A 25,446-nucleotide genomic window follows, 5' to 3' on the forward strand; every position below is an offset into this window, starting at 1 on the left:
AAGGACATTAGCTGGGCTATACTGTTGATGTGCTATTATGTCGAGCATGCATGAGTAAATGTTCGCTTTTTGGTTTTGCTTTTGTGGCTTTGGATGCATGTCGCGTAGATTACCTTGCGTGTTGGCATAGGAGTTGTGCAATCAGTCAAAATCCTTCTCCAGGTTTTCTGGAAGATAGGTAAGAAGGGCATTCGACTTGCTTGGTGTAATGCTTGGTTCATGGGGTTTGTTGTATCAGGATTGTTGCTGGTTCGCTGGAACTTGTTGAAGATGGTGGTGTGTGCCATGGCTCGTGATCGGGGTGTGAGAGGGGGCAGACAAAAGTGGTGAGAACCTAACATGTGTGGTCGCATGGGGACTGGGACGGCCGCGGAGAAGGTTCGATACCGCGATGGTCGCACATGGTTATGAGTTGGCGGACCAGGGTTGTCCGGTCTGTGTGCTTTGTACCCCGCAATGTCCATCAAAATGAAGCTGAATTCGCGGCAAGGGTTGAGCGACGTGCTGTAGGTAGACTCTGGTCATGGTGAAAGAGGAAATAAGTTGAACTTACCATAGTGAATTGGGGTCATGTTGGGATCTAGAACCAGATGCTCCTGTTACCTCACCGGTAACATTGTTTTCATCGGTATACTAGTCCACCCTGGGCCCCCAAAACAGATACCCAATAGCACTGCCTCTGGAAGAGGGGAACGTCGTGGGCTGTTGTCCACTGAGGGGTTGCGCGCTCGGACAGTGCCTAGTCCGAGTCAATGGCATGTTTGACATCCCCGTCGCTGGCTCCCACTGGCCAGGGTAGTGTCTGTGCTCGACGGACCCCGGCCCAGTGGCATTACTACTCGGCTTGTGCGGCGGAGGACCTACACCCGGGCTAATGAGGCGCCCCCGAAGTTGGCATCGGACCATCCGATATCACTCGATGAAGGTCAATCTGAAGAGCGGGGAGGGAGGTGGCTCTTAGCTTAGGCCGGTCATGGGTATGGCTGTCATGTGTACACAAGAAAGATATTGGTAGGGCGCAGTCGGGGCGATCGGAAACCGTGGGGTGGATCGTATGCTGTGCTATTACTCGCTCACGCTTGTGTAGAACGTTACTAATGCGAGTGAGCTTGCCCTATGTGGCATCGACACCTAACATGACGGCCAGATTTCCAACGCAGGTATAGTTCTCCGACCGATCCGTGTTTGGCAGCTTTCATGTGCGCCATATAGATGCTGAAATAATGATACTCGGCCGTCTGTTCACATTGCTAAAGACTGTGTTTGACACCCCAACATGAACAGACAGCCGCGCGGGCCGATATGAATTGCGTAAACCTGTTGGATCTGTACGAGCCACGAGAGATGCCCGCTCAGAGAACCCCACAAGTCCCTTGAGCCAAGGGCCTAGGGGCGGTTAGAATCCACAGCAGAACTGTACCAACTCCTCTGCCGTACCCTGGCGATCAACAATCAGGTGGTCAGGAGCTGCATGGTGAAACGGAACGTGATCGCTCTCAGAGGCTATGCTATTGTCTTCTCAGGATCACGGCTACGGATGAAGTTGCGAACATCGGGTATTGACAGGGTGACGCCCGTGCCAAGCATGTTATTGTTGATCGGAAATGTCAGTAGGTAGATTATAGTAAGAACCGATGCATCAATAGCCGCAGCGGCCTGTCAATAGTATACAGGAGAGTTCCTGCATCGTGATGCACAGCATAGCCGTCATCATGCGAGTCCCAAGAATGGTCGCGATGAATGATCGATGGAGGAAGTATCGTACCGATCACAAGAGGCATCAACGAAGATACGCAGCAAGCACGCAAGCACGCAAGCAGGCTCGCGCGGAGATCGGTTTCCCCGTGGGGTCTCCAGCTGAGGTTCTGCTGCGCCAGCCATCGTGGACGGCACAGCTTCCCCACTGCTCTTGGGAGAGAGAGTGCGGAGTTGAGAAGCTTGCGACGCAGCCCATGGGTCGAGACCGCAGCGGTTATCGGACAGGAAGAAGCAAGCCGTTTGCGTGCAGAGACTCCGCGGTGGGCCGGAGCGATAAGAGTTTCTGAGCTGGCCCACGAGCCAATCTGACATCCGTTATGTTGCACCCTGCCGCTAGCAGCGAGCTTCCCCGCCCGGCTTCGCAGTAGATACGAGCAGAGAGTAGTGTAAACTTCCCAGACCGCCTTTAGGTGATATGCACGTCCAGATTCATACAAAGTTTAACGTCTCCGGAACGTGTATCTTTGTCAGGAAGTAGCGAAAAGAGGAGCTACCACAAAAAAATAGAGGACCTCAAGCGCTGGGCCTTGAACTTCGGGGGAGCGTGGGTTGTCGATCAAGGAGGACGGCTGTGCTAATCGGCGCCGATTACCCGCTCGGGCGCTCGACCGGCCGTTGTAGCGTCAGTCGTAGGCAGAAGCTAGTCGTCCGAGGACAGCTAGTCCTGTCAGTGCTCAAACTCAGCTAGTTTCAAGGGGCGTTGATGGCGTTATGTGTCGGAGATGAGGAGCACGCACGTCAATTGCCTCGAGAGGTTCTAGCGGATTTTGAATAAGAAAGGCATTGTTGTTGGCCTTTCCTCTGCAGTGTGATCTGACCAGCCCTGAAACCAGCATTTCCCCTTTGTTTGTCTAGCTTTTTCCTCGATTGCGCGGTAGGCTGTATGGAAAAAGATAGACAATAGTATAAAATCGATTAAGAAGCAAACAAGTTTAGTAGTGATAGGCTTTAATGGGCAGAGCTAAGATGGGAGAGTTGAGGGAGAAGGAGGAACGCGAAAGGCTGAGACGATGGGGGCGAGGAGCCACACTAGCGCGGTTCTGCAGCTGCACAAGAGATGCCGGCGCTCGTCGAATGAGAACTGCGCCATCCGGACCTCACGCGTTCGGAACGACATTACATGACTTCCATCGAACGAGGCCCGAACATCACTCCCGTCTAGCCAAGATCGGTGGCTTCAAGATATCTTTCTCTCTATCACTGTCAAACCCCACCACCACCACCACCCCAACCAATGTCCTCTCACTGACCGTCCAGATCCTGCCGATATGATTTCCATCATGGCACCCAGCAGATAGACCACCAATTAATGACTATCCGCTGTGGCTTGCATGCCCGGTGGCAAATCAGACACGCAGCCAATCGATACCATCACAGGAATTGAGTTGAGAACTACTAAAGTCGGCCAGGGGGGCGCTGCCCCTGCCGTGCGGTGAGTCGAGCCATGATAAGACCCGGATGGAAAGTGAGACAAGCGCTCGCTCGATGCTGGTCGTGCGAGCAGGGAGGAGGAGAAGAAGAAGGAGGAGCCCATAGGCCCGTGGCATCGAAGCGTCGCGGATTCCTACTAGATGAGACCTAGTAGTATCTAGACCAGAGGCTACCGCAGACATAAGTCTCCGCGATGGGGGCGAGAACAGCAGCTTCAGAGCCAGTCATCGTCCGAATAGCCCTCTGTCAATGAATGCACCCTGAATTTAGCCACCGAATTAGTCCCCCCCCTCGATGAAGAGATGAAAGGGGGTGGGAGAAAGAGTGTCCAAGCATCGGACCGGGGTGGCTCTCTCCGACATAGGCCGTTACACAAGCGATGCAACACTCATCTGAAGATTCGATTTGCAACCGAAATTGCTCAATATCAAAGGGGGAGTGCATTATCAACTCCCGATGTCTATGCAAGCCCGTTGCACCAGGGCTGGGGATGATAAGGATACCTGCTGCTGTTTCTCCTCCCCTACATACAAACCCAAATCCATACAGAATTTTCCCAAGTCAGTTGGGAAATGGGTGGTGGATAATAATGTTAAGCGTCCATGCGCAGCGGCAGCCAAGAAATGCGACGTCGACCAGGTCACTAAAAACTCCCGATGCTAGAAGCCAAGAGTTGCTGCGCACAGCCAACTTCCTTTCGAATTTTACTTCTCTGGAGAGGTCCATCAATTCCGTGTGCAGGATAGCGCGGACACTGGGTTGGCCAGATCAAGGCAGCGCTGCAGCATAAGTCTTTTAAATTCTCCCATGGTCCGTGCAGACCTTCAGCATGACGACTGACCTGACAACGCGATTCGATGGGAATGGACAAGGAAGCGAAAGGAAGGGGAGGGAGAGAAGAAAGTATCAAGTGAGGTTCTCTTACTCTCTCACTCTCACTCAGGGAAAAGTATCTTTTCTGATGTCATACTGGCAAGGTGCCTTGGAAATGGGTCGTTGGAGTAGCGCTAAGCGACCGGGCAGCTATCCATTCATATCCACTTCCCAACCCAGTCTCCGTATATTAGTTATAGTCTAGTCTAGTACTAGTAGTAATCTGCCTCCGGTGTGGGTACCGCAATTACTAGCCGCTTCGGCCCTAGCCCCCGCGTCCCTCCAGAAAAGTAACAAAGACGGCGCCAATCTTCCATCAGCATATTATAAAAAATGACTTGTAGCAATTTTTAGGCTGGAAGTCGACCAATGTGGCCGAAAATTGGTCACTTTTCATCATAAAATATGAGCATTGCAATGCAGACATCTTACAAAAACGCATTTTTTTGGGAGGACCCGCCCCGGTGAAAGGAAGAAGAAAAAAAGCAAAGAAACAGGAGACAGTCTAGAATGTCTAGAATGTCTATCCTCCAAAGTATGAAAGGCGGAGAAGATGGTGATCGACCAACCCTCGTGCGAAGAGCACAAGTGTGTCTCAAGAAAAGCAAGCAAAACATGGGATGTTGCAGGACAAGACAAGACAAGAGAGAGAGAGAGAGTGTGTGTGTGTGAACGTGCGTGCACTGACAAAGCAAAGGGACAGGTCTGCATCCGCAACCCACCCTCACCCCCCTGGCGTTACGCTCTACTAATGTGCGTCCTATGTAGGTTGCGCATCAGCCAACAAACCCACTGTATTCTCAGGCGAGGTTATAATTATAATCGTACTAAACTAAACCCCACTAGTCAACCAACGTAGGTTAATATATCCTCAGATTACTTTGGGTCAGACATATTCAGTGGAGTTGGGGTGGTTAGTAGTTAATAGACCGACCGATCGCAACCACCCACAGATATGACTAACTGACAGACTTGACTTCAGTACTAGCTGGATACTCACTAGCCTCCCCAACATTTCCGCCTCTAGACCGTCCAGGCCTCCTTAGTGAATAACCACTTCCGGTCCCGTTGGTTGGGCGGTGGCAAATTTAGACTGGCGCTACGGGAGGGCCTGAAAGACTGGAAACATCCCGTAAGGTAGAAGAAATGGAGGGAAAAGAAACCAGAGAAATTGGGATGAAACAAAGAGGAAGAAGAGTGGGTGAGAGGGAGAAAGAAAGCTGGGGGTGGGGACCATGGTTGCCATACGTAAAACCGCACGGTCGGACGTACCTAGACTTACTACTACTGACTAGTAGTTGTCTACCTACTCTTACTGCTGAACATGTTCGGTCGGGGACGGCTTCAGGACCAAACTTGGCTTATCGGTGAGATAACTACTTCCATGGAACAGATCAAGTCAACTAATCATCTCCTGATAAGAAAAACATATCCTCCAGAAAGGATCACCAGCGGCTACTACGTAGTACTAGAGATGGGGTCTGTTTCAAGTTTGTAGATAGTATGAGGGAATGGCGGAGTGGGAAGGGGGAAAAGTAATAGAAAAAAAATAAATTAAAATCAATGGTATCATAAAGGAGGTGATGGATTTGTATGGCGACATCAAGGGAAAAGACCGGAAGGATGCACGTATGCCTTGATCCTGGGCATTCCTAGTGAGCACGTACATCATACTAAAGTAGCACATACATCGTTACACACATACCGACAGAGACAAAGTGGACTGGAATACTCCGGACATGCAGCCTTGAAGATCACCTGGCCTCCACCTTGAGCCACATGTACTGTGGACTGATTAGGTGCTTTTCCATCATTCTATTCATCTATCGCATGGGTCTGTGTCTTATATATGCAAAACAATCCATGGTTGTTCTACTACGATGGTAGCATTCATTGATATTGATTGTCCTCAGTTTCTCACCTCCATGAGGCCCGAGGAGAGAATATGATAGGAAGATAAGCAGCCAATGATGCCATCCGGGTCCAAGGTACCGGCCGGGCAAGAATGCGATCGGAGAGGCGAAAAAGCCGGGCAGGGTTTCAATTTGTCAACTCAGTCAATCAGACAATCACCACCCTCCATGATGGAACCAATTTGCTACCAGACAGTTCGACATACGACACTTTCTACAGGCAGGACCGAGATATCGCTTTACCAAGGACCCACCGGGCCGGAACGCACTGACTGGCCGGCGAGGGATCGTCTCCAGTCCCAGACCGTTCGATCGCCTATTTTAAGTTGGTTAGTAGCGTCCCAGCACCCGTATTTACCGCTAATACCACCTCCGCCCGCCGCCATCATCATCCTCTCATTGCCCTCCGTCCTGTTCCGGGTACGGCGGCAACGCGGCAGGGAATCTTCTTCTTCTGCTTGTCTTTTTTTTTTTCCTTTCCAACGGTCGTCATCACGAAACATTCCCCCCCTTCCCCATCCCTCCCTAACTGAAGCATGAAAGACTAGAGAAATACAAGAGGGGGGTCAATCTCTGATAACAAAATAAATAAATTAAAATACAGAATTAAATAAATAAATAGAAGAAAAAAAAATAAGGAAATGAATCAAGGTGAACAGACCTCCTGCTCTTCACTAAACACCTTCAGGGGAAAAGCAAGTAGAAAGTGACGGAGAGGGGAAATCCGAGCAGTGGATTTTCCCTTCTGTTTCTTTGCCCCTCCCTGGCTGAAGGTTACCAACTTTACCAGGACGTACCGAATTTTCCTTGCCTTCGATTCTTGACGTCCGAGCTCCCTTATCAATATCATTCCTGAGAGGTTCTTTTCCTTTGGGATTTATTTTATTTTTCTTTTCCAACTTCCATGCTTATTTTCTCTTTTGGATTTTCTTCTTCTTCTTCTTTTTCTTTTTTTTTTTTTTTTTTTCCCTTTTTCAAATTAATTCATTTTTTTTCTTTCTTTCCCCGTCAAGTGCGGCTTACCCTAATATTTTGCTCTCTTCTCCACTCCGTCACCTCATATACTCCATTACCCATCCATCCATCGCCCGTTTCTCTTTCGATTCACCACGAACTTCTTTGTATCTAATTCCTCTTCACTGTGCTGGAAACTACTCCCTGCTCGGCTGTTCGACACACTGCCCAGCTTCTTATTTGTCTTCTCTGTCCCTCCTATTCTTTTCTTTCATGTTTGTAGTTCCTTCCACGTTCAGTTCATACTAGATGTCGAGTCCGCAAGGTGAGTGTATTCGTCGAGTCGACCTCGTGCTTTTCATTTCGTGAATACCTCTTATCGCATGGCTACTATTCTTCCCTAAACTGCCTCCAATGCAAATCCCAGCGATGATTTGTGAGTCTGGGATCTTGATCGTTGCTCTCATCTGTGCCACTGCCCGGGATCTCTTGTCTCGTAACACCCTGTTGGCTGCATCCGCCCTCCGCCCCCGGCTTTGCCTCCAACGCTCCTTCTGATACCCTGGAACACCCTGACCTCCCAGTCACACCACTTTCCTCTCCTTCTTTTACCGACCGTCTGGCATGATTTGTAACATCGGCCCTCCATCTTCCCTTTTCTTGATATGATCGCCCATGTGGAGGCAATGCTGCTGCTGCTGCTGCTCATCATCCTCGCCACTGTTTGATATCGTTTCCAGGCGCCGCCTCCACACTCTGGCTAACGTGGGGAAACTAGAATATATCAACAGACGCCGTTTTTCAGGACCAGAAGCCTTCTGTTCATAAAGACCTTTCCTGAAACGAGCTTCACCACCCTGTCGATCTTACTTTCCACCTCATTGCCCACTCTTGTGTCTGCTTACACAAGCACTCCCGGCCGGATGCCATACACTGCGCCGTTGAAGACGTCGCCTTCTGCGCAGCACATTGAACACTCTGAACTCACTCCACAATCCTGTCCTAGCTCTCCCACCGCTGTCGTCTCTCACCATCAACGCCAGCATCTGCCTCGCTCGTATTCTTCCACCTCATATGTGCGAAGGCACCGACGAAGCCCTTCAAGTAGCAAGGTCTTTGTCTTTCCAGAGCCCGAAGGTCATATCAAAGTGGATCATGTCAACGACCCTCATGCCAGTATTCGAACGTCGCCGCCTCCCATAAGTGATGCTGTCATCCCTCCTGGGGCTCTAATCTCACCTCCCGAATCTGCCAGCAATTCAAGTGATGAAGCGGTGTCATACCCATCCCAGGACGGGCTCCAGCTGAAGAAATTGGAGGCTGCTGTGAGGTCCATTGAGCAGAGACGAGTGTCCTCGCCGGAGAGACAGCTGTCGGAGGTGCAGTCCTCATCGAGCATGGCAGCCATTGCTGGTGGCCCTGTTCAACCTCCACGGCCGCCCCTCTCCAGAGAGGCCCGCAAGATATCCCACTCTCGATCGGTTACAGAAACCTCAATTGACCGTAGACAGGAGGAGGCTTTGACTAGCTCTCCAGAAGAAAGTGACAGAGATGACGAGCCCCCGGTCAGGCACCCTATGGTCCGCAAGAAGTCTGGGGAACTGGTGAGGCCAGCTCTTCGCCCACCTTCGGCTCGGCGGCGCCCATCTAGCATGCCGGGGACTCCAACTTACGCAAAGGCGGTTCACTTCGACGCTCAGCTGGAACATATCCGTCATTTCCTGCAATTGGATAAGCCTCAAGCCGTAAGTGCAGACACATCGCCAGCGGAAGACTATGACGCAGCAGAGGAGTTTCCGTTCAAGAAGGGTCATCGGGACATGCCCGCTTTTGAATGGGAGCTTGGTCTGTCGAACTTTCCTAAAGACAGCCCTTCTCGGGCTAAGCAACGCGTTCGATTGGAACGCCTGCACTTGTCTTCGGATAAAAACACCATGATCGGCGTCGTTGGGGTTGCCAACCTGGCTTTCCACAAGCACGTTGCTGCTCGCTTTACTCTCGATCATTGGAAGACTGTTTCTGAAGTCTCAGCCGAGTACAATGATGACCCCCGACGGAAGCCTACTCAGGATGGCTATGACAGGTTTGCTTTCAGCATCCGGCTGGATGACCAAGCAAATTTGGAGAGGAAAACCATGTTTGTGTGCATTCGCTACAATGTCGCTGGAGAGGAGTACTGGGACAACAACAACTCACAAAATTATCAAGTCAACTTTCGCAGGGTACAAAAAGAAATGCCCCAGGCCCGTGCTCCTCCCTCCGCACGTCCTCGTACGAATTTGCCTAGGAGCAGGAGCTTTGCTGGATCCAACAGTCGCCCTCACTCAATGCCGCCTTCATTTGATGCCCTGTCTGAGATGGACAAGTACATCTCGTTCGGCAACCCACCAACGAATGGCAAGAAGGAACATTTGGGTGATGATGATCCGCATGATGTTGAAATGGTGGCTCCGATACGTCGCGATAAGCAGAACCATCAGGTCTTTGGAAATCGTTACGATTTCGAAGCCTCCTTGTCGGCAGCCATGCGGACCAAACCTACCCACGATCGCACGACATTGACAGCTCGAGCAAAATCGAAACTCCCGTCGCATGATAGTCGCGGCCATTCGTCGGAACAGAAAGCAAGCCACAAGGAGGAGAACGCGCCTTTGCCTAGCAGAGGTAGCCAGCAACCAGGGTCCTCAGACCACCATAAACCCTCTACCATCGTTTCTGGCAAGCCGCATCGCGAGTCGTCGGTTTATAAAGAGTTGGTTGATAAATACTGCTTCTTCGGATCCGGATCGATGAATTACCCAAGTGGTGCAGTGGGTCCCGTCACGGGAAGTCCGGACTATGAAACCCGGACGGGGTCTAGTAGCAGTTCCAGCTCGGTGTCTCCCTGCTCATCTCCTCCCATGGATGGGGTTTATGGTGGTGATTCTCGACACTCCCCTGCCGCTCCGTCGTCACCGAACCATGTCGGATATCCATATCTTCAGCCTATGCAAAACAGTTTTATGAAGGATACGCAGACACCTGCTATCATCCAAGGATGAACGAAGATGCATAAGCGCTTTAGACCCCGCCGCCTACGAGATCACAACGCGAACGTCCTTTGCTTTCTACATGTCTCTGTGTCCCTCCGTCGATGGAAAACACGAAATTTTCTTTTTCCCTCTTTCTCTTTTTACCCCAGTGGGGATAAGCTTTCTGAAGGCTATCAAGCATGACTTGAAACTCTTAAACGACAGTGCAGTTGTCAACCCGACCTGCTCACCTGGTGTCCATGAAGCCGCCTCGTTCCCATCTTCGACTCGACTTTTGTTGATGCGCCCGCCTAAGTATTTACGAGGATCCTTTGCGATGTATTATAAACCGCGGGATCTGACGTTATGCTGGGAGGTGCATTGTTTCCTACCTATACAACACAGGGGGGCTTTTTCCAATACATTGGGGCGCGGCTACGATTTTGCTACAGTAACGATTACGATTTGATGTCTTGTATCTTTCCTTTGCAGTTATTTTTGTCAGCGTTATTTACCGGGGCTACCTTTGCTGAGTGGATGGGATGCATGGTAGGTTCCTGCGCAGCATTTCCAGGGAAGCGAGGAGGCGAAGCAAGGAAAAGTGTTCGCATTGAAGTGGTCTAACGCATTTGCATCATTGTTTTTCGTCATCTACTTCCGTCCATGATGAGCTTCTGTATGGTGTTTGGAGTATGGATTATTCTGTTTCCTGTACCTTATGTCTTAATTCTTTCTCTACGCTCATGATTTCTCCAAGTTTTGCTAAGGGTGGGTGGTGCATGGGTTCTCATTTTTATTCGAATTGCTGTGCTCCAGGGGGGGTTCGTGAAGCGCGTGTAGCTGCTATCCAGATTATGCAATGGTACACAATACAACGAATTAGATTGCGAGAGATGCAAGTTTGCCACCAATGTAGAGAGTAGAATCCATGTATGTTGTACAGCGTATATGGCGAGGAAGTGACATCCGGCCGCCAAGCCTCACGTGACGGACCCGCCGCCTTACGGCCTGAGCCGCGCGGGCAGCAGCAGAAGTTGGTCCCCAGCGGGAACAGCGCCAACCCGCAACCCGCAAAATCACCACCTCGAAAGCGGTCGTTCATAACGCCCTTTTTTACCCCCGCGGCCCGCCAATCAGGCTTCTCCATTGCTTTTGACCCTTCCAGATCACCCTCTGGGGCTTAGTCATTCACTCCAAGGGGCAAAGCAGCGAGATCACGCTCTCGCTTGCCGCCCGCACCGCGAAACCTATATAAACCGGTGGCTCCTCCTTCTCCGCCACCTTCTTTCGCTCTCTCTCGACTCTTTTCTTCCTCTCAGCGACCGGCCCGCAACGCGTCACGCCAAACCACCCACCACTTTCCATCAACCTTCCATCTCATACTTCTTCCAATTAATTAATCTCATCTCAGCAATATGACTGGACGTAAGTATTTAACCTTCTTTTCTTGCTTCAGCTATTAGTTCCTCGTCGTTCCCTACTCTCGGGTTAGGATGGTGGTGATGATCTTGGATGATCTTGATGATGCACCCCTGGCAACACGTGACCGCGTACCTGTCACGCCCACGCGTCGTGTCCAAGATTCCATCTGATCTTCACTCCACCCTCACATACCTCCTTTACTTAATTAAACATAGTATCACTCAACATGTACTAACATTCTCTCACAGGCGGAAAAGGAGGCAAAGGTCTCGGCAAGGGTGGCGCCAAGCGTCACCGCAAGATCTTGCGTGACAACATCCAGGGTATCACCAAGCCCGCTATCCGCCGTCTCGCTCGCCGTGGTGGTGTCAAGCGTATCTCCGCCATGATCTACGAAGAGACCCGTGGTGTCCTCAAGTCCTTCCTCGAGTCCGTCATCCGTGATGCCGTCACCTACACTGAGCACGCCAAGCGCAAGACCGTCACCTCCCTCGACGTTGTCTACGCCCTCAAGCGCCAGGGCCGCACCCTGTACGGTTTCGGTGGTTAAATTGTTTTCAACCACTCGGAAGGGATCGTTGCGCTGGTGTTTGTCGTCTCTCTGGTTGTGAACCTTCGACTGGATTGTGGACTAGACCGGCAGGATCCGCCGTACATTCTATTTCTGATTTCTGGGGGCTATTTCTTTTGACTCGTTACGGTATTGGGGTTTGGGATAACTGGGGTTCTTTTTTCTACAATTGGAATGGATTATGTCCACGGGTTTGATACTCTTACAACTTGCTTATTTTCTTGTTAATGGGATCGGATGGATGGATTCGAAATCATTGTATCTAGACGGCCCTTCGAGGCTTGATGGACGAAATATCACGTGAATGATCGTTGATACTTATTTTTGCTATTTGCTTTTTCAGCCGTAATATGTCTATATAGCACAGACATCGTAACTGGAAGTCTTTCTCATACCAAATTGTTCTGGAATCTGTAGGAAGAAAATCATCCGATCACATGCACCCCCGCACAGGCCACCTCCCACATGACGTAAGGGCCTGGAAGCATTCGGTAGCACAGTAAGAGAGAACTTACCTCGGTCGGCACAAGCATCCATCACATCATATCATATATCACTGTACCTGCCTGCCTACTACCTACTAGTTAGTATTCGGGTGATGTGCAAGACTGGGTGGTCTGATGCACACACGACATGCATCTTCTCACTAGCCATCCTGCGTTGATTGTCCTATCCGGTCAGTCACTTGACTAAATAACCGTCAATCTGCACATTCCTCGTAGATCATCTTCTCTCCCTCTCTCCCTCATTTCTCGTCTATCTTCTCTGAAACACAGTCACTATCTACTTGGAGATTCCTTGGGCCGAGTAGAATCAACATGTCGGAGTACAAGGTGGAGTATGATTCGGAGCTGGTAAGGTCATTGAATGATGACATTAATGATTCTTCTATTCTTTAGGGGATGGACAGGATATGAAGAATGCTAACGATAATAACGATATGAAAGGATTCCTTCCAGCTCTACCACCGCTACGAAGAACCCCAACCGAACCTCGACTGGAAGCGCGCCGCTCTCAGCGGGCCTGCACTTCCAGCGCTGGGCAATGCCGTCGCGGGAGCAGTCGGCTCCGCACTCTCCAACGTCGCGACATATCCATTGAGTTTGATCGTTGCGCGATTGCAAACGCAGAAAGTGCGAAGGGGTACAAAGTCGGAGGAATCTAAGTCGGACGCCGAATATACCAGCGTCCTCGACGCAGCACGCAAAATCTACGCCGAGGAAGGAATCGCCAGTTTCTACACGGGTCTAGCACAGGATACGATAAAGTCCGTTGCGGATTCATTTCTCTTCTTCCTTGCGTACGAGTTCTTTCGTCAGCGGAGGATACGCGCCCGGTTTGGGAATACGCGCCGCAGCAAACATACTGTTTTACCGGTGCTGGATGAGTTAGCGGTGGGGGTTTTGGCGGGGGCGTTTGCCAAGTTGTTTACGACGCCGTTGGCGAATATTGTGGCGAGGAAGCAGACGGCTAAGGATGTTGGTGGTGGGAGTACGAAGGAGATTGCGGCGCGGATTAGGGCTGAGAAGGGACTACGGGGGTTCTGGTCGGGGTATTCGGCTTCGTTGATACTCACGCTGAATCCATCGATTACGTTCTTTCTGAACGCTGTGTTGAAGTATGCGTTGCTGCCGAGGAGTCAGCGACAGAAGAGACCGTCTGCTGTGGCGACGTTCTTCTTGGCGGCTGTTAGCAAGTCGATTGCTTCGTCGGTGACTTATCCGTTTTCGATGGCGAAGACACGGGCGCAGGTTGCGGGGAGTCGGATTACGGTGGGAGCTGATGGAGAAAAGAAGGAAGATGAAGGGGTGTCGTTGATGCCGGCGATTGTTAGTAATGTGGCTGCGATTGCGCGCACTGAGGGTGTTGCTGCGCTTTATGCTGGACTTCCTGGGGAGGTGCTCAAGGGGTTCTTTTCACATGGGTTTACGATGCTCGCGAAGGATGCGGTGTATTCGGCTATTGTGAAGAGTTATTATCTGCTGCTCATTGCGCTTCGGAGGTATCCGACCCCGGAGGAACTGCTTCAGCGGGCTCGCGAACAGGCGGAGGAGTTTGCTGATGCTGCTCGTGAGGGAGCTCGTGATTTGGCCGAGAGAACACGGAGTGGCACGGAAGAAGTCCTGAGTCACCAGGCTGGGGGTGTGACGGTGGATATGACTTCCAGTGATTTGGCGGATTCGAACGAAACGGCGGAGATGGTGGGAGATTATGTTGAAGATGATGGTAGTGCGAAGAGTCTGTATCATTGGTTTTGGGAGAAGGAGGGATATGGCAAGGACTGAGTGAATAGCAGAGTAGTCGTGTATCTTGTTATATTATTTAGCGATAACTTACTTGGTGTTGTAGAATGTTAACTAGTATGGGTAATGAATGAACTTGGTTTCTTTAGTGGATCCGAGCCGCGATCGACCCGCGGGACGCCCGATCGATTGATTCGCTCTCCAACCACCGCCTGTTTACTCGCCCTGTCAATTACCTTTTACTCCTACTTCTCTTCATCTCTTTCTCTTCCTTTCCTCCCTTTTATGACATCCAACAAATCTATCTAACAACTCTTCTCCAACCAGCATACCCCATGTCGACCGACCCCCATTCCGGTCCCGGTCTAGGGGACCTGGAGAAAGAACTCACCTGCTCGGTAAGTAAATCCATCATCATCCATCCAGAAAGTAGTAGTGTGGGGGGAAGGAGATGATGTGCGGAATGCGGTCTGCGACTCCCCCGCCCACGAAATATCTCACCGTCCCTTGCTTCGCCTTGATCGACTAGCGAAATAACTGGCCGAAAATTATTCCCAGTAGATGCTAGACAGACCAGAAGCAGCAAGATAAATCCTCGGATTGTTTCTGTGCAGTTTATTAAAGTTCACCGGCTAACTCTCCCCCCTCCGACCCCAGATCTGCACGGATCTGCTATACCAGCCTCTCACCCTCCTCGACTGCCTGCACACCTTCTGCGGCTCCTGTCTCAAAGAATGGTTCTCTGCACAAGCCTCCCGCGCCCGGTCGTCATCTTCCGTCCGCTTCACTTGTCCGTCCTGTCGCGCGGTGGTCCGTGAAACCCGCCCGAATGCTACCGTTACTACGTTACTGGATATGGTCCTGGCGGCCAGTCCTGATCGGGATAAGTCGGCGGAGGAGAAGGAGGAGATTGCGCAGAGATACAAACATGGTGATTCGGTGTTCCCTGTTTTGTCGTCGGCGGATCGGAGGGGTGATGTTTCGGATGACGAGGATCGGAGGTTGTTGGAGGAGGTAAGGGAATTGAGTTTGCAGGAAAGCCGGGTTCGGTCGAGGAATGCTAGTGCTACTACTGGTCATCGGTCGAGGCAGTCGTCGCGGACTCGTCGCACGGAATCGAGTGCTGAGGTGGATGGGGCGCGACAACGACGGCGAGAAGAGGAGCGTGCTGCGCGGCGACGGCAGGGGGAGACTGCTGCGGAGCGCAATAGACGCATAGAGCATCAGTCTAGTTTGCGGTCGTTGTTGAGTTTGTCGGATACCGAGACGATACAGGATCAGATTCTACGGCAGATTCTGGAGGAGGGGCTGTTGGATGATATCGACTTCGACAATTTGGGTCCGGCGCAGGAAGAGGAGCTTAGTGAGCGCATCGCTGATGCGTATCGTCGGAGGCATAGATTGCGCTCTCGCTCGCAGCAACGGTTGGAGGCGCGGGAGACGAATCAGACGTCGTCACGGGCTCGGGCTCGCTCGCATTCTACGCAGAGACCACAGGAAAATCCTACGCAAGATGAGACTAGCCGGAATCCTCCTGTGTCGAGACCGCATCTACTTGATCCGCTCGTCGCACGAAATGGGACTCCGGGTCATCAGAGGCGGTTGTCGGATCAGGGCAGCAGCCGTCGGCGAACGTCACCGGTGCCTGCGAATCCTGCTTCTTCGTCGGAGGTCACGCTGAGGCCTGCAGCGCGATCGTCTAGTGACGTGGTTACTGACCGTCCCCGAAATTCGCAGGCTGGCCGAGTCAGAACGGATTCGTCGCCGCGCTCTCGACGTGCCACGGCATCTGAGCAGAGCACACCGAATATATGGGTGGAAGGAGCTAGGGAACGTGCCATCCGACGAGCTCCTGGTAGATTATCCATCGATTCACCACGGGTGGTTGCAGCTCCTGAGCAGAACACACACTCCGGTTCCTGGCCAGCGAGTCCGGGAATGGTTGTGCCTGCGAGCAGTTCCTTGGTAGCAGAGGTGGGAGGGACAGGCAGATCAGAGGCGCGATCTCGACCATCTTCGTCCCGGTCCAATGCGCCTCGCTCCGCTATCATGTTCAGCGAACCGTCTATTTATTGCAGTCGATGTGGCAAGGAGAAGATACAATACGATTTACACAAGAAATGTCCCAAATGCAATGATGGCGGATACCACCTGTGCTTGAGATGCTATCGCACCGGTGAAGGGTGTCTCGAATGGGCAGGCTTTGCCAAATCCGCAGAGGCGGACTTTGAACGTATTATCGCTTCTTCAAGTGGCCATCCCTCGCCACTTCGCAGCAGCTCCCAGCAGCACATCCTGCAGTCGTGCAAGTACCGTCGGGCACCAGACATAGCCTACCGTCCCGACCGAGACGGACGAGTTATGACCACCGACGACCCAGCCCAAAGACTCACAACCGGCTTCTTCTGCGACAGCTGCCAATCCCCAGCGAACGACTGCTACTGGAAGTGCGACCAATGCAACGAAGGCGACTGGGGCTTCTGTAACCGCTGCGTGAACCAAGGACGATGCTGCACCCATGCCCTCCTCCCCATCTGCCGCATACCACCCGACAACAACTCAACTCCAACCGCAACCGCAACTGACAACACCCCCTCCCCATCTCTTGAAACGTACAAGATCCTCTCCATCGCAACAAACTGCGACATCTGCACGCACCCCATCCCCGACTCCACCCCGCGCTTCCACTGCCTCCAATGCAACAACGGCGACTACGATATCTGCACCAACTGCTACCTCCGTCTTGTGGCCATCGGCAAAATCCGTAAAGAAAACGGCCACAATGGCTGGCGCCGCTGCCTGAAAGGCCACCGCATGGCCGTGATCGGCTTCGAAGACCACGAAGAAGGCCAACGCCGCGTCATCCTCCGCGACCTCGTAGGCGGCCGTGCCCTCAACGACGACCACCTCATCCAGCCCCCATCTCCAACCGCCTCCCCAATCACCACCATCTCCACTTCCAACTCCACCATCGCCTCCCCTGAAGTCGGCTCCGGCGACTGGAGCTGGAAAGAGGGCTCCGAGCGCCGCAAAAAGGCCTCTCGGATTAGACCTTGGACTATCGGTGACCGTGATCGTGATCGTGATCGTGACCGCTCCTCCGAACCAAGCACACCCACCATCACCACATCTTCCCCATTTACTATATCCAGTCCAGCTATATCCTCACAAATTTCATCCCCAACAAATTCTACGACAACGACGGCCGGCACCCGCCGCTACCCACCCGACGGCGGCGTCGGCCTAGTCGTCCATGCCCTATGGTCATGGTACCCCGAAGACGGAGTCAAAGATGAACTGATGTTCCCGCGCGGAGCGGAAATCACCGAGGCAGAGAATATCAATGATGATTGGTACTGGGGGTGTTATGCGGGATTGACGGGGTTGTTTCCGGGGGCGCATGTGTTTGTTGCGGGGGAGGTGGTTTGATTGGTGATTATGATGACGGTGGTGGTGATGGTGATGGTGGCAGTTCCGGTTTAAATTATGCTGTTGATTGAATTTGTCGTTTGTTTTGTTTTCTTTTGCTGCGTGATTTTTTACGAGTTTACTGGCTGACTGACTGACTGACTGATGATGATATGTTTTCATGACTTATGTTTGTATGTAGTATATGATGTTGTTGTTACTTTTTTATGAAGAATGAATGAATGAATAGGTCAATGATTAAGAAAAAAGGTATGAGATATTAGTGCTTTTGTAGATGCTCTGAGTAGATGGATTAGCTTGGATGTATGTATCTATATAACTTATCTGAGAGGTTTGTGTATTTAGTGTAGTACTCGTCTTGTTGTTTCCTGTGTGAGGCCCAAAAAATACAGATTTAAGATGAATATGATGATATGCTAGCTTCACAGATTGCAATCAATCTTGTTGGTTTCATTGATGAAAAGAACTAGCTAAGTAAGATTAACCCGCGTTGATGATAATCATCGCAATTCAGTAAACTAAATAAGGCAAAGAGAGGTAGCCATCCAGCCCAGTCTATCATCGCCCATAACGACAATGCAGAAACAGACCCAGCCGCACCATACCATACCCTGCCCAGTCGTAAGTCATGGCTGTTTCGTCGAGTGAACATTAAGAAAGCGATAGCAAGTACGGCTACTGCAATAAAGCAACCATCAGTCGCTGGTAATCACCGCTGGTCTCCCCCCTGACCCGCTCGATAAGATCTTTATGGAACCGATGGCGATATGCCCGTCTCACCTGGTCCAAATGCCCAGGCGCCCAGTGTAGGCGGACCACTCTTGTCACCAATTTCTCGTCCTTGGTTCCCATTCCCTTCATGCAGTCTTCGAGCTGCTCAGCGTCGTGCATGGCCGGATCCAACGCAGCCCCAAGCATATGCAGCAGTGCATCCTTCATGTGCCCGGAAAACTCTTTCTCGATGTGCTTGGTCAATTGAATGTTGTAACGATTATAGAACGCATGATTGAGGGCACGGAGCTCGTTATCGGAGGCCCTGGCTATGATACCACATACTTCATCAACGTTGTTGACCATTCGCGCCGCCGTTGCTTGGTGAAGGGACTTGGCTTCTGCTTCGATGAGTTGCGGGTCTAATGGGGCTGATTCCTCGTGTCGAGAGGCGCGAAGTACCAGGGTAAACAAGTTCCGGGTTTTGAATGACAAGTCATCTTCAACGTCCTTTTCGAGAGCGCGGTGGTATGTCTGGTGATAAGCAGCCTTTATGGCGTTCATGTCAGCATTAGACCGGGATAGAAGGATGTCGTTGAGAAGCCATTCCTTCGTCCCAATGCCTTCGACAGCTTCCCTGGCGCAGGCCACATCGTACTGTAACGGGCCATCAATGATAGCTAGGAGACCCCGACGAAAGTAGCCGCTTGTCTCGCCTTTGACATCCTTGTAGAGATCTCGACGGATGTGGTGTGTGTAGGTGGATCGTACGGCGGCCATTTGGAGAGGATCTAGCTTGGCGAGAACCTGAATCAGGGTCTTCTCGTCTGTCCCGAAGCCTTTCATTGCGCGACGAAGCTGATCGGCTTGGGGTCGGAAGTCCCCGTTTGCTTGCTGACCCCGAACGTAACCCAATGATGGCACGGACGCAAGCGGGGGATAAGATTGAGGGTGTGGTGGCAAGGGAGGTGCCGCACCGAACGATCCATGAGGCATGCCTTGAGGAGGCCCATGAGGAGCGCCCTGTGGAGGAGGCAAGCCTTGCGAATATCCTTGTGGACCCCCATGGTACATATCTGGTCGACCTGGAGGAGCGCCTTGCGGGGTATGAGGATATGGAGGCTGATTAGGGTGTGGAGCGCCGTAGGGAGGGTAGCCAGGCTGATTCGGGTAAGGTGGAGAGGCCATGTGGTGCTGGTTCTGAGGAGGAAATGGTGGTGGGTTCTGTTGTTGACCGTAGCCCTGCGGCGGGCCAGTAAATTGAGGATATGGAGGGCCTGTGATGAAGGGCTTGATCAGCATGATGCAGGAACGCGGGGACAATTGTGGGGCATCACATACGGTTCTGATGGGGATACATGATGGTATAGGAATAGAGGAGAATCTATCTGTTACTAAGAAGGAAGAGGAAGCTTCAGGGAGAGGAGAGGGCCAGGGTATTTATTCCGCGAACAGAGGCGGAGCGAAGTCATGATGAGCACCGCCTCTTCGAAGGTCCCCAGTTTGGGAAGGAACCGTGGGATCGGAAGAGTTTAGCAGGATCCACCAAGTTCATGTCAAGCAGGCAGGGACTACCCTGGTTTGATATGCTACTTACTCATACTGGACTGAGTGCTAACTACTATGGTCGGGCATGCGGCAGTAACACCGATTTACCTTGGTTGTGCTCCATTGGCCCAGTGGTTAAGGCTACAACCCACGGGACCCTTGGTTCGATCCCGAGATCGAGCAAATCTTTTTTAATTTTGCTGCCTTTTTGGTCTTTTACTTTTTCTCACTCTCAATAGTCAAGCATCAAGTCATGATGATCGCAACCAATCAGGCAACTGTCATGAGCAATTGCTCGGAGAAACTTCATTCATCTGCGATTCCAATCACCCGGCATTCGTCAAGTTTATGCTGGAAACACATGATCTGCGCTTCACCACCAGTTCGGTGGCACCTGCCGTGGCGCAGCACAAGGCTGACGCACCTGCGCCATGACGCCGGGCATAAACTCTGCTGAAGGCGCTCACTAGGCAAACACGGTAATTAGCGGATTTGGTCCTCGGTGTACGAAACTTCATTTTTTTCAATTGATAATGAGAAGTTACTCAGGAAGTTTCGCGCGTCTTCGATGATGACATCAGCAGATGTATAATCACGTGAGCGACAACTCTATCTTATCATCACATGATCCGGGCGCATCACGTTTATCGCGTCCTTGATGTGCTTGGTCATTTCTCAACTCGCATCAACTCACGAATCCCCGTCGCAGACCCGTCGCTCTTATCACAATGGCTGAGGCGACAAACGAGAATGCAGCAGCTGCTGCTGCAGACCCTCAACCACCGGTTGTCACTTTCAAAAAGCGTGGCGCAAAGGCCAGTCAGAACATCCGCAAAAGACCAGCACCGCCTCCCGTATCGCAAGTCGACGATTCTTCCGACTTTTCCTCCTCTGAAGACGAATCTGGTCACCGGATAAAGCGCAGAAAGAACAAGGGTGCTGGGGTCGTCTCTGCTTCATCCGCCACCACCAAGCCTGTCGATCGGGAACCTGCGACCACCGCCACTGGTGATGGCAAAGTCCAGCTCGCAGATACAAACGACGCCACAAAACATGTCGACTGGTTCGACGAGGATTCTAAGGATGCGCGTTCGTCTAAAGCTCAAGCTACCTCGAGTGAGCCGCAGATGCCGGATGGCACATATAAGGGACTGGCGAACCAGACATCGTTCATTAAGAAGAATCCGAATGCGCCAAACAGGTCATTTGGACCGATCAAGGCGGCGACCAATATCCGTACCATAACGGTGACAGATTACTCACCGGATGTGTGCAAGGATTACAAGCAGACTGGGTTCTGTGGTTTCGGTGATAACTGGTAAGTGTCATCACCCCTTACCCTTGACAGACATATTTGCCACCTGACAGGGATACCCTCTTCTTGAAACGTATGCTAACCATCATTGTATAGTAAATTCCTTCACGATCGAAGCGACTACAAACAAGGATGGGAACTTGATCGAGAATGGGAGACCGTCACCAAGGGCAAACAATTGAAGGGAACAGTGGTCGCGAGTGCCGACCGGACAACGACGGAGAACAAGGATGATGATGAAGAGGCTATGCTGGAAGACATTCCGTTTGCCTGTTTCATATGCAAGGGGCCATACAGGGAGCCTATCGTCACGAAATGCGGTCATTACTTCTGCGAGCAGTGTGCTCTGCAAAGGTACAGGAAGGATCCAAGCTGTGCAGCCTGTGGATCCGCCACGAATGGATTATTCAGTACGGCTAAGAGATTGAAGAAGCTTCTAGAGAGGAAGAGGGAACTTGCGGCGAAGAGGAGACAGGAGGCTATTGAAGCTGGTGAAGAAGTGAGCGACGAGGAAGACGAGGAATGAGATGCATGTACATAGATATCAAATGTTCCGGATCTAGGGAATGTTAGCAGGACGCTCTGAGAGCGCCTTCACACTGACAGACACCTTCTACATATATCCTATTAAGTGCTCTTGTTGACATTATGCTTCGTGTTGTGACTCCATATTTCGTAGGCTTAACCCTCGGAATTTAATGCACGGGTAATCTCGGTGGACCCGTTCACAGGAGTTGTTGCTCCTCCCCCTTAACCAGTACCGTGACCTCCTGACAAACTTGTTTGAGGCGAAGCCAACCGGATAAATTTATACCCGGAAGCTTTCGAACTCCTGCTACTCGATACCATTGACATGTTCAGCCCAGCAATGTGGCAATCTTTGTGGGTTGACACCTGCATGTATGCAGAACAGATAAGCAACACGTCAGCGAGCAGTCTCCCAAACGACGATGTGGCTTAGCCTCTAGATTTCTTCTCGAACAACAGTAGAATAAACTGATAATGTACATCAACCTTCCCAAGGCTGAGGGGATAGTGGGGGGGCCATACGTATGCTCCGATCCACTCCGAGGCGCTAATTGTGCCCTAAACGCTCTCATGGGGAACGTCGACGTGTGGCCACTTCTTGCTTCGGAAATCGGAATGATATCAGGTGTGAGTAATTGAGAGTTAATTTTGGACATGCTGGACTGAGAATGTATGTATTTTGCTTCATGACCATTTGTTCAATTTAGTGATCAATATTATCCACATTCAAATGAGCAGGCTTTCCCACAGCGCGGCTTGTCAGGAACCAACGTACCAAAAAATATGGAGACTACGAACCCTAAACTTGGTATTAGAACGCGCCCCCCTTCGTCTCAATAATATTCCCCAGTCTAATCCATGGATTCGACTTGTTTGACAGCCCCTGATAGGCAACATTGTTTACATTTCTTCCCCCTAATAATTTGAGACATTGGGACACAATGTAAAACGCGGAGGAGAACGGAAGAGTTGGTTGAACATAGAACCGCCGTCTCATGCCCATAGTATTTAGTTAGCAACCCAGCCACAAAAGAGCCCCATACACACTCAAAACGATATCATACATGCTATAATTACCGTCACACATCTGCTTTAAGAAAGGCGTTGCCTGCTGTGGCCCCTCTCCCCACTCCGCCTCCCAAGCCTTAAGCAACGTGGTTATTTAAGACCTTAACAACCTTCTCCATCCTTACACAGCACTCACATCCATCCTCACAACCTATTAATTCACAATGGGACTTTTCTCACACCATCACCACCACAACAACCCCCCTCCTCCCGGTCCCCAGGGGCCCCCTCCCCCTCCAGGCGGCCCCGGGCCCTGGGACCGTCCTGGTGGCCCACCACCACCGCCTGGCCCTCCTCATGATCCCAGAGACCCCTGGGCTCGTCCTCCTCCTCCTGGCCCTCCTGGCCCTCCTGGTCCCCCTCCTGATCAAAGAGACCCCTGGGGTCGTCCCGGTGGTCCTCCCGGCCCTCCTCCTCCGGGACCGAGAGATCCCTGGGACCGTCCTGGCGGCCCTCCTGGCCCTCCTCCTCCCCCAGGCCCCAGAGACCCTTGGGATCGCCCCGGTGGCCCCCCGGGACCTCCTCCGCCTCCGGGTCCTAGGGATCCCTGGGATCGCCCTGGTGGCCCTCATGGTGGCCCTCCTCCTCCTGGCCCCCCCGGGCCTTGGGACCGTCCTGGTCCTCCTGGTCCTCCTCCCCCTCCGGGACCTCCTGAGGTATGTTAGATATGGCACTCGCCGATTTGTTCTTGTTCTTGTGCTAACGATGTGGGTAGTACCGCCGGTGGTAAGCGATCATTGGTGTCGGTTTGCTAGGAAGTGATAGCTTCTTTTCCTTTTTACCTGTATATATGTTGTGTCTTGGTTGAGAGTTGTATATGATTCCCAATTGCAGTTGTTCTAGATTCGTCGTTAGCATGGTTCTTGTACGGATTTCGATTCAGTTAAGATTTGTTTGTAATAATAGGTAGTATATACTGGGTATAAACACAAGGCTATAGAAAGCAGATTTACTCCCACTCCCCATCCAACTCAATCTCCTCTCCCCTCTCCTGTATTTCCAACATCTCATCAATCGTCCAATTCCGATACACATGACCGCGGGGTATATTTGTATCCTGGAAGGGCGTGCCCCGCTGCAAATGATCCAGTACCTTGCTGTAGTTCTCCTCGGCATATGTCTCCGGCTCATGGCCCCAGATCCACTCCGCTGTTAGATACTGGAGCCCTTTTGGTGTGAAGTTGTCTTTCTTGGGCTTTTCGGAGTAGCTTTTGAGATTGATGAGGCCTAGCTTTTGGAGGCAGGAGACTCGGATGAAGCTGGGTGGATTAGATGAATCGTCAGTAAGAAGTGGTTCACTGAGAGGGGTAGCAATGGTTATACCGTAGCCGATTGTGGATCCTCAACGCCCATGGTACCTGCTCTGTTCCTCCTGCCATTCGTAAACATGTAGCCAGCGACACTGCATCTTCTATTCCCTGTGTTGCGCCGTTGCCTGACGCTGGGATGTATGTGTGTGCGGCATCCCCGATCTGTACGATACGGACTGCTGGCGAGACCCAGGTGGGTTGGGGATCTCTCCACATGACGCGGAAATGGAGGAGTCTGTCTTTGGGCGTGAGACGGATCAGCCGATCTGCTACTTCTGGCCAGTCTGGGATAGTCGAAGTTATTTTGAGAACGTCTTCGGGGTCGGATTGGTGGGACCAGGATTCGGTAGCGCTTTCGTAGTCCTAAGGTTATTTGCGATGTTAGATCTAAAGAGGCAGGGGTACTATATATTGGTGCGTTGTTAGGGCAAAATGTCTAGTTGACTCACCTTATGGGATAAAGTCCAAGACATGGTATCGGATGTCCTGATGACGAGGAAATGGTAGTGCTCGCTTTTTCAATCAGTATGAATTAATCATAACGGCGATAGATATCTTGTGGAGGTATAGTCATACCCAGCCCAGAATTCTATCGGTCCTTCTTTTTCGCCTACTACCGGAAATCGCTCTCGAACCATCGAATCATTCATGGCTATCTCAACCGGAAATGCTGTCCGATAAAAAGCTTGTCCGGTTGGTCGTGCCCGAATTTCCTGCCCCAGTGTCACTTTGGTCGAATGGCTTCTCAACCCATCGGCAGCAATGACGACGTCTGCTTCTAGCCGTTCGCCATTCGCCAATAATATACCTGCACGCCCAGTATGGCTTTGCTCAAAATATTCCACCGCTCTGCAGCCGTAGTCGACGCTAATACCGATGGCATAGAGCTGCTTGAGAAGCATGCCGTGAAGTTGGGGTCTCCAATGGCGGGTGAGTTGCCCTGGCACTTTTTTGGAACCCTTGTCCTGCCTATATTTAACATGATTCGGCTCTGTTATACGATCACCACTCAAAGTGTAGAAGGCAAGATGAGGTATGAATGAAATCTTCTCGTTCTCTTCGGCTAGTTTGGGCCAATGTTTGAACGCACGGGTTGCACTGGGGCCGATTGTGAACGAGTCACCTGGTAGGTTTGTTAGCTGCGATGTGTTTAAACGAGTTAGTCGCAACTATGGCTTGCTTGCCTGTAGTGACTTCTTCGGGAGATCGTTCGACGATTCGAACGTCGTGTCCATTGCGCCAGCATTCGAGAGCAGCCATTAGTCCTGCGACCCCGGCCCCGACTATCAGAACTGATATGCCGGTTTCTGGATAGCGTTGGGTGCAGTCGTCTGTCACGGTCATTGTGTTGGTGAATGAAG

The 25,446-nt window shown here is 51.5% G+C and overlaps 15 protein-coding genes across 15 annotated transcripts; 10 read left to right on the top strand and 5 right to left on the bottom strand.

The window, feature by feature from the left end:
• Nucleotides 1-35: 35 nt before the first annotated feature.
• Nucleotides 36-572, bottom strand: BO87DRAFT_385117 (uncharacterized protein; the record flags this gene model as incomplete). The annotated part of the gene is made up of 2 exons (XM_025624709.1): nt 36-517; nt 554-572. 2 exons carry the CDS (start codon nt 570-572, stop codon nt 36-38), a joined length of 501 nt encoding a protein of 166 aa, XP_025481514.1.
• Nucleotides 573-1,710: 1,138 nt separating this feature from the next.
• BO87DRAFT_424327 (uncharacterized protein) lies at nt 1,711-2,070 on the bottom strand (the record flags this gene model as incomplete). Its single annotated transcript, XM_025627220.1, has 1 exon — nt 1,711-2,070. One exon carries the CDS (start codon nt 2,068-2,070, stop codon nt 1,711-1,713), a length of 360 nt encoding a protein of 119 aa, XP_025481515.1.
• Nucleotides 2,071-3,067: 997 nt separating this feature from the next.
• BO87DRAFT_15984 (uncharacterized protein) lies at nt 3,068-3,470 on the bottom strand. The gene has a single exon (XM_025618235.1). It carries the CDS (start codon nt 3,369-3,371, stop codon nt 3,105-3,107), a length of 267 nt encoding a protein of 88 aa, XP_025481516.1. The 5' UTR covers nt 3,372-3,470; the 3' UTR covers nt 3,068-3,104.
• BO87DRAFT_16126 (uncharacterized protein) lies at nt 3,471-4,331 on the top strand. The gene is made up of 2 exons (XM_025618247.1): nt 3,471-4,099; nt 4,167-4,331. Exon 1 carries the CDS (start codon nt 3,569-3,571, stop codon nt 3,977-3,979), a length of 411 nt encoding a protein of 136 aa, XP_025481517.1. The 5' UTR covers nt 3,471-3,568; the 3' UTR covers nt 3,980-4,099; nt 4,167-4,331.
• Nucleotides 4,332-4,454: 123 nt separating this feature from the next.
• Nucleotides 4,455-4,753, top strand: BO87DRAFT_375051 (uncharacterized protein). The gene has a single exon (XM_025622935.1). The coding sequence runs from the start codon at nt 4,573-4,575 to the stop codon at nt 4,732-4,734; it is 162 nt and encodes a 53-aa protein (XP_025481518.1). The 5' UTR covers nt 4,455-4,572; the 3' UTR covers nt 4,735-4,753.
• Nucleotides 4,754-5,321: 568 nt separating this feature from the next.
• Nucleotides 5,322-5,705, top strand: BO87DRAFT_375052 (uncharacterized protein). Its single transcript, XM_025622936.1, has one exon. The coding sequence runs from the start codon at nt 5,387-5,389 to the stop codon at nt 5,558-5,560; it is 174 nt and encodes a 57-aa protein (XP_025481519.1). The 5' UTR covers nt 5,322-5,386; the 3' UTR covers nt 5,561-5,705.
• Nucleotides 5,706-5,795: 90 nt separating this feature from the next.
• Nucleotides 5,796-6,765, top strand: BO87DRAFT_15988 (uncharacterized protein). The gene has a single exon (XM_025618236.1). It carries the CDS (start codon nt 6,030-6,032, stop codon nt 6,513-6,515), a length of 486 nt encoding a protein of 161 aa, XP_025481520.1. The 5' UTR covers nt 5,796-6,029; the 3' UTR covers nt 6,516-6,765.
• A 640-nt stretch (nt 6,766-7,405) lies between these two features.
• Nucleotides 7,406-10,138, top strand: BO87DRAFT_16148 (protein phosphatase regulator GAC1). Its single transcript, XM_025618251.1, has 2 exons — nt 7,406-7,560; nt 7,708-10,138. The coding sequence occupies exon 2, from the start codon at nt 7,853-7,855 to the stop codon at nt 9,968-9,970; it is 2,118 nt and encodes a 705-aa protein (XP_025481521.1). The 5' UTR covers nt 7,406-7,560; nt 7,708-7,852; the 3' UTR covers nt 9,971-10,138.
• Nucleotides 10,139-10,993: 855 nt separating this feature from the next.
• Nucleotides 10,994-12,322, top strand: BO87DRAFT_375054 (histone H4). Its single transcript, XM_025622937.1, has 2 exons — nt 10,994-11,365; nt 11,611-12,322. Exons 1-2 carry the CDS (start codon nt 11,356-11,358, stop codon nt 11,910-11,912), a joined length of 312 nt encoding a protein of 103 aa, XP_025481522.1. The 5' UTR covers nt 10,994-11,355; the 3' UTR covers nt 11,913-12,322.
• Nucleotides 12,323-12,473: 151 nt separating this feature from the next.
• BO87DRAFT_375056 (putative mitochondrial carrier protein) lies at nt 12,474-14,335 on the top strand. Its single transcript, XM_025622938.1, has 2 exons — nt 12,474-12,787; nt 12,881-14,335. Exons 1-2 carry the CDS (start codon nt 12,752-12,754, stop codon nt 14,216-14,218), a joined length of 1,374 nt encoding a protein of 457 aa, XP_025481523.1. The 5' UTR covers nt 12,474-12,751; the 3' UTR covers nt 14,219-14,335.
• Nucleotides 14,336-14,456: 121 nt separating this feature from the next.
• On the top strand, nt 14,457-17,745 carry BO87DRAFT_355483 (SH3 domain protein). Its single transcript, XM_025621339.1, has 2 exons — nt 14,457-14,574; nt 14,834-17,745. The coding sequence occupies exons 1-2, from the start codon at nt 14,512-14,514 to the stop codon at nt 17,603-17,605; spliced, it is 2,835 nt and encodes a 944-aa protein (XP_025481524.1). The 5' UTR covers nt 14,457-14,511; the 3' UTR covers nt 17,606-17,745.
• A 293-nt stretch (nt 17,746-18,038) lies between these two features.
• BO87DRAFT_375059 (Annexin) lies at nt 18,039-19,593 on the bottom strand. Its single transcript, XM_025622939.1, has one exon. It carries the CDS (start codon nt 19,502-19,504, stop codon nt 18,281-18,283), a length of 1,224 nt encoding a protein of 407 aa, XP_025481525.1. The 5' UTR covers nt 19,505-19,593; the 3' UTR covers nt 18,039-18,280.
• A 757-nt stretch (nt 19,594-20,350) lies between these two features.
• On the top strand, nt 20,351-21,813 carry BO87DRAFT_375060 (U2-type spliceosomal complex subunit CWC24). Its single transcript, XM_025622940.1, has 2 exons — nt 20,351-21,182; nt 21,276-21,813. Exons 1-2 carry the CDS (start codon nt 20,593-20,595, stop codon nt 21,703-21,705), a joined length of 1,020 nt encoding a protein of 339 aa, XP_025481526.1. The 5' UTR covers nt 20,351-20,592; the 3' UTR covers nt 21,706-21,813.
• A 1,259-nt stretch (nt 21,814-23,072) lies between these two features.
• Nucleotides 23,073-23,530, top strand: BO87DRAFT_424334 (uncharacterized protein; the record flags this gene model as incomplete). The annotated part of the gene is made up of 2 exons (XM_025627221.1): nt 23,073-23,431; nt 23,491-23,530. 2 exons carry the CDS (start codon nt 23,073-23,075, stop codon nt 23,528-23,530), a joined length of 399 nt encoding a protein of 132 aa, XP_025481527.1.
• A 194-nt stretch (nt 23,531-23,724) lies between these two features.
• Nucleotides 23,725-25,429, bottom strand: BO87DRAFT_405492 (FAD-dependent oxidoreductase; the record flags this gene model as incomplete). Its single annotated transcript, XM_025625936.1, has 5 exons — nt 23,725-24,034; nt 24,099-24,448; nt 24,535-24,598; nt 24,662-25,208; nt 25,270-25,429. 5 exons carry the CDS (start codon nt 25,427-25,429, stop codon nt 23,725-23,727), a joined length of 1,431 nt encoding a protein of 476 aa, XP_025481528.1.
• Nucleotides 25,430-25,446: the final 17 nt, after the last annotated feature.

Source organism: Aspergillus neoniger, assembly GCF_003184625.1.
Source record: "Aspergillus neoniger CBS 115656 unplaced genomic scaffold BO87scaffold_10, whole genome shotgun sequence".
Lineage (NCBI taxonomy): Eukaryota > Fungi > Ascomycota > Eurotiomycetes > Eurotiales > Aspergillaceae > Aspergillus > Aspergillus neoniger.

What these genes read in the sequence shown, in the direction of transcription:
- BO87DRAFT_375051 (XM_025622935.1), top strand. Translation starts at nt 4,573, where the DNA reads ATGTCTAGAATGTCTATCCTCCAAAGTATGAAAGGCGGAGAAGATGGT.
- BO87DRAFT_15988 (XM_025618236.1), top strand. Translation starts at nt 6,030, where the DNA reads ATGATGCCATCCGGGTCCAAGGTACCGGCCGGGCAAGAATGCGATCGG.
- BO87DRAFT_16148 (XM_025618251.1), top strand. Translation starts at nt 7,853, where the DNA reads ATGCCATACACTGCGCCGTTGAAGACGTCGCCTTCTGCGCAGCACATT.
- BO87DRAFT_375060 (XM_025622940.1), top strand. Translation starts at nt 20,593, where the DNA reads ATGGCTGAGGCGACAAACGAGAATGCAGCAGCTGCTGCTGCAGACCCT. An exon ending in TGTGGTTTCGGTGATAACTG is followed by an intron (nt 21,183 to 21,275) that starts GTAAGTGTCATC and finishes ATCATTGTATAG; the next exon opens with TAAATTCCTTCACGATCGAA.
- BO87DRAFT_16126 (XM_025618247.1), top strand. Translation starts at nt 3,569, where the DNA reads ATGCAACACTCATCTGAAGATTCGATTTGCAACCGAAATTGCTCAATA.
- BO87DRAFT_375059 (XM_025622939.1), bottom strand. Translation starts at nt 19,504, where the DNA reads ATGGCCTCTCCACCTTACCCGAATCAGCCTGGCTACCCTCCCTACGGC.
- BO87DRAFT_15984 (XM_025618235.1), bottom strand. Translation starts at nt 3,371, where the DNA reads ATGTCTGCGGTAGCCTCTGGTCTAGATACTACTAGGTCTCATCTAGTA.
- BO87DRAFT_375056 (XM_025622938.1), top strand. Translation starts at nt 12,752, where the DNA reads ATGTCGGAGTACAAGGTGGAGTATGATTCGGAGCTG. An exon ending in TGGAGTATGATTCGGAGCTG is followed by an intron (nt 12,788 to 12,880) that starts GTAAGGTCATTG and finishes ACGATATGAAAG; the next exon opens with GATTCCTTCCAGCTCTACCA.
- BO87DRAFT_375052 (XM_025622936.1), top strand. Translation starts at nt 5,387, where the DNA reads ATGTTCGGTCGGGGACGGCTTCAGGACCAAACTTGGCTTATCGGTGAG.
- BO87DRAFT_355483 (XM_025621339.1), top strand. Translation starts at nt 14,512, where the DNA reads ATGTCGACCGACCCCCATTCCGGTCCCGGTCTAGGGGACCTGGAGAAA. An exon ending in AGAAAGAACTCACCTGCTCG is followed by an intron (nt 14,575 to 14,833) that starts GTAAGTAAATCC and finishes CTCCGACCCCAG; the next exon opens with ATCTGCACGGATCTGCTATA.